Here is a 2,057-nt window from a genome sequence, read left to right as displayed (position 1 = left end):
AACCATCTATTTCTCTCAATTGCACACTCACTCGTATGCAATGTGAATGTTATTGTAAAGCTAGAAAGAAAGAAAAACAATGAAATACACAAAACAGCCCTTAATAGCCTACTATCTATCCTCAGTGACAATATAGCTCACAGTTAGGCTATCAGGCGCCACCCTCAGTCTTTCTCTGTATTTACCAACTACTTAATAGAGCTTGCTACCTGTTTAGCCAGAGTAAACAATGCAAATCAATAATTTATAGAGAGGTATAGAAATTCTGTAGCAGACTACTATTGCCATTGACTTTCCCTTGTATTGCACCCTCTCATCCCGAGACTGTTGGTGTGCATTCAATATTCCTGTCTCGTCCTTCATGTCCAGACAGCATGAAAGCTCCGCCCACATGCCCAACCACCAATGAAATCTTGAGCGAGCGCAAGGGTTAATGGAATGTCTGGAGGCTGCTGGGCGGAGAGAAGAGCTGTGATTGGGTAATTAAAAATGACGTAACCGATATGAGAGAACCAAGAAGTAGTTAAGAAGGCAGTTGGTAACTTTAGAGAGAGCTTGGATTGACATTGCATGAGCTAGAAGTAAAAAGCGAGACCAAAGCGGGCAAAGCAGAGTTAGCAGTAAGTGCCTGTGGGTAGTTACAGCCCTGCAGTCGCACACGACGGAACATGGTGCAGCAAACAGAACACAGCGAAACGGAGAGCAGCATGTCCCGGGAAGCTACTGACTCCGAGGAAAACGAACTGATGGCGTGCAGCCCGGTGCCGCTTAAACTGGACTGGTGCAAGACAGCAACCGGTCACATCAAGCGGCCCATGAATGCATTCATGGTTTGGTCGAAAATTGAAAGGAGAAAGATTATGGAACAGTCCCCGGACATGCACAACGCAGAAATCTCCAAGAGACTGGGGAAGCGGTGGAAAATGCTCAAGGACAGTGAAAAGATTCCCTTCATCAGGGAAGCTGAGAGGCTCCGGCTAAAACACATGGCTGACTACCCTGACTACAAGTACAGACCCAAGAAGAAACCAAAGCTTGACAGTTCTACAAAACCAGCCGTACAGTCGCCGGAGAAGACCAGCATCAAATCTGTAAAAGCCGCCGGGAAGAAATTCACGAAATTGAAAACTACCAAGGCAGTCACCACCAGACCGTCCCACGACCCTCGCTACGACTATGTTTTCACCAGCTTTAAGACCAGCAAGTCTATCAAAAGGGAATTTACTGACGACGAGGAAGAGGGCGACGATGATGAGGACTACGAGGAAGAACTTTCCTCTCGGATTAAAGTGGAGGAGGACGAGGAACCGATTCCGTACAACATCGCCAAAGTGCCCGCCAGCCCCACTCTGAGCTCCACGGCCGAGTCAGAGGGTGCGAGCATGTACGAGGAGTCCAGGAATGCGGCTTCTAACAGACTGTTCTACAATTTCAAGAACATTACTAAGCAGAGTACAACTTGCCCTGCTTCACTCTCACCAGCATCTTCATTCAGGTCAGTCTCCACCTCGTCCAGCTCCAGCGAGGACTCGGATGACTTACTGGTTGACTTCAGTTTAAACTTGGCATCCGGTGCTCATGCATCAGAGCTCGGAAACGCGAATTCAGGAAACCTGTCTCTCTCCTTGGTGGATAAGGACTTGGACTCTTTCAGCGAGGGCAGTCTCAGCTCTCACTTTGAATTCCCAGACTATTGCACCCCCGAGCTGAGTGAGATGATCGCGGGGGATTGGCTGGAAGCGAACTTTTCCGATTTGGTGTTCACTTATTAATTTTTTCACAAAGGAATCTCTGGTAACGGGGACAGTATGATCAGGTTGTTGCCAGCCCTGTGTTCGCCTCTTGAGGGGAGTAGGCTCCACGAACTGAAACAAGACTCGTTACAATGTGGTACTTTTGCAAAAACAGTGACATTTGTCACCATGACAGGGTTTTATGGATTTTCCTCGGGTCTGCAGTGAAACTGCTCAATGAAGTGGACCACAAAGAGTAGAATCTGAACTATGCATTCCCGTCCCACTTGTACTACTTGGGGTCTGACGCACGGCTGGGGTGAT

The 2,057-nt window shown here is 47.9% G+C and overlaps 1 protein-coding gene across 1 annotated transcript; it reads left to right on the top strand.

The window, feature by feature from the left end:
- Window positions 1-668: 668 nt before the first annotated feature.
- On the top strand, window positions 669-1,772 carry sox11b (SRY-box transcription factor 11b; the record flags this gene model as incomplete). Its single annotated transcript, XM_084440239.1, has 1 exon — window positions 669-1,772. The coding sequence occupies one exon, from the start codon at window positions 669-671 to the stop codon at window positions 1,770-1,772; it is 1,104 nt and encodes a 367-aa protein (XP_084296365.1).
- Between the last annotated feature and the right edge of the window lie 285 nt (window positions 1,773-2,057).

The sequence above is a fragment of the Borostomias antarcticus genome (assembly GCF_949987555.1).
Source record: "Borostomias antarcticus genome assembly, chromosome: 6".
Classification (NCBI taxonomy): domain Eukaryota; kingdom Metazoa; phylum Chordata; class Actinopteri; order Stomiiformes; family Stomiidae; genus Borostomias; species Borostomias antarcticus.
The sequence above is the reverse complement of the archived record's forward strand: the minus strand, read 5'-3'. Positions and strand labels throughout refer to the sequence as shown.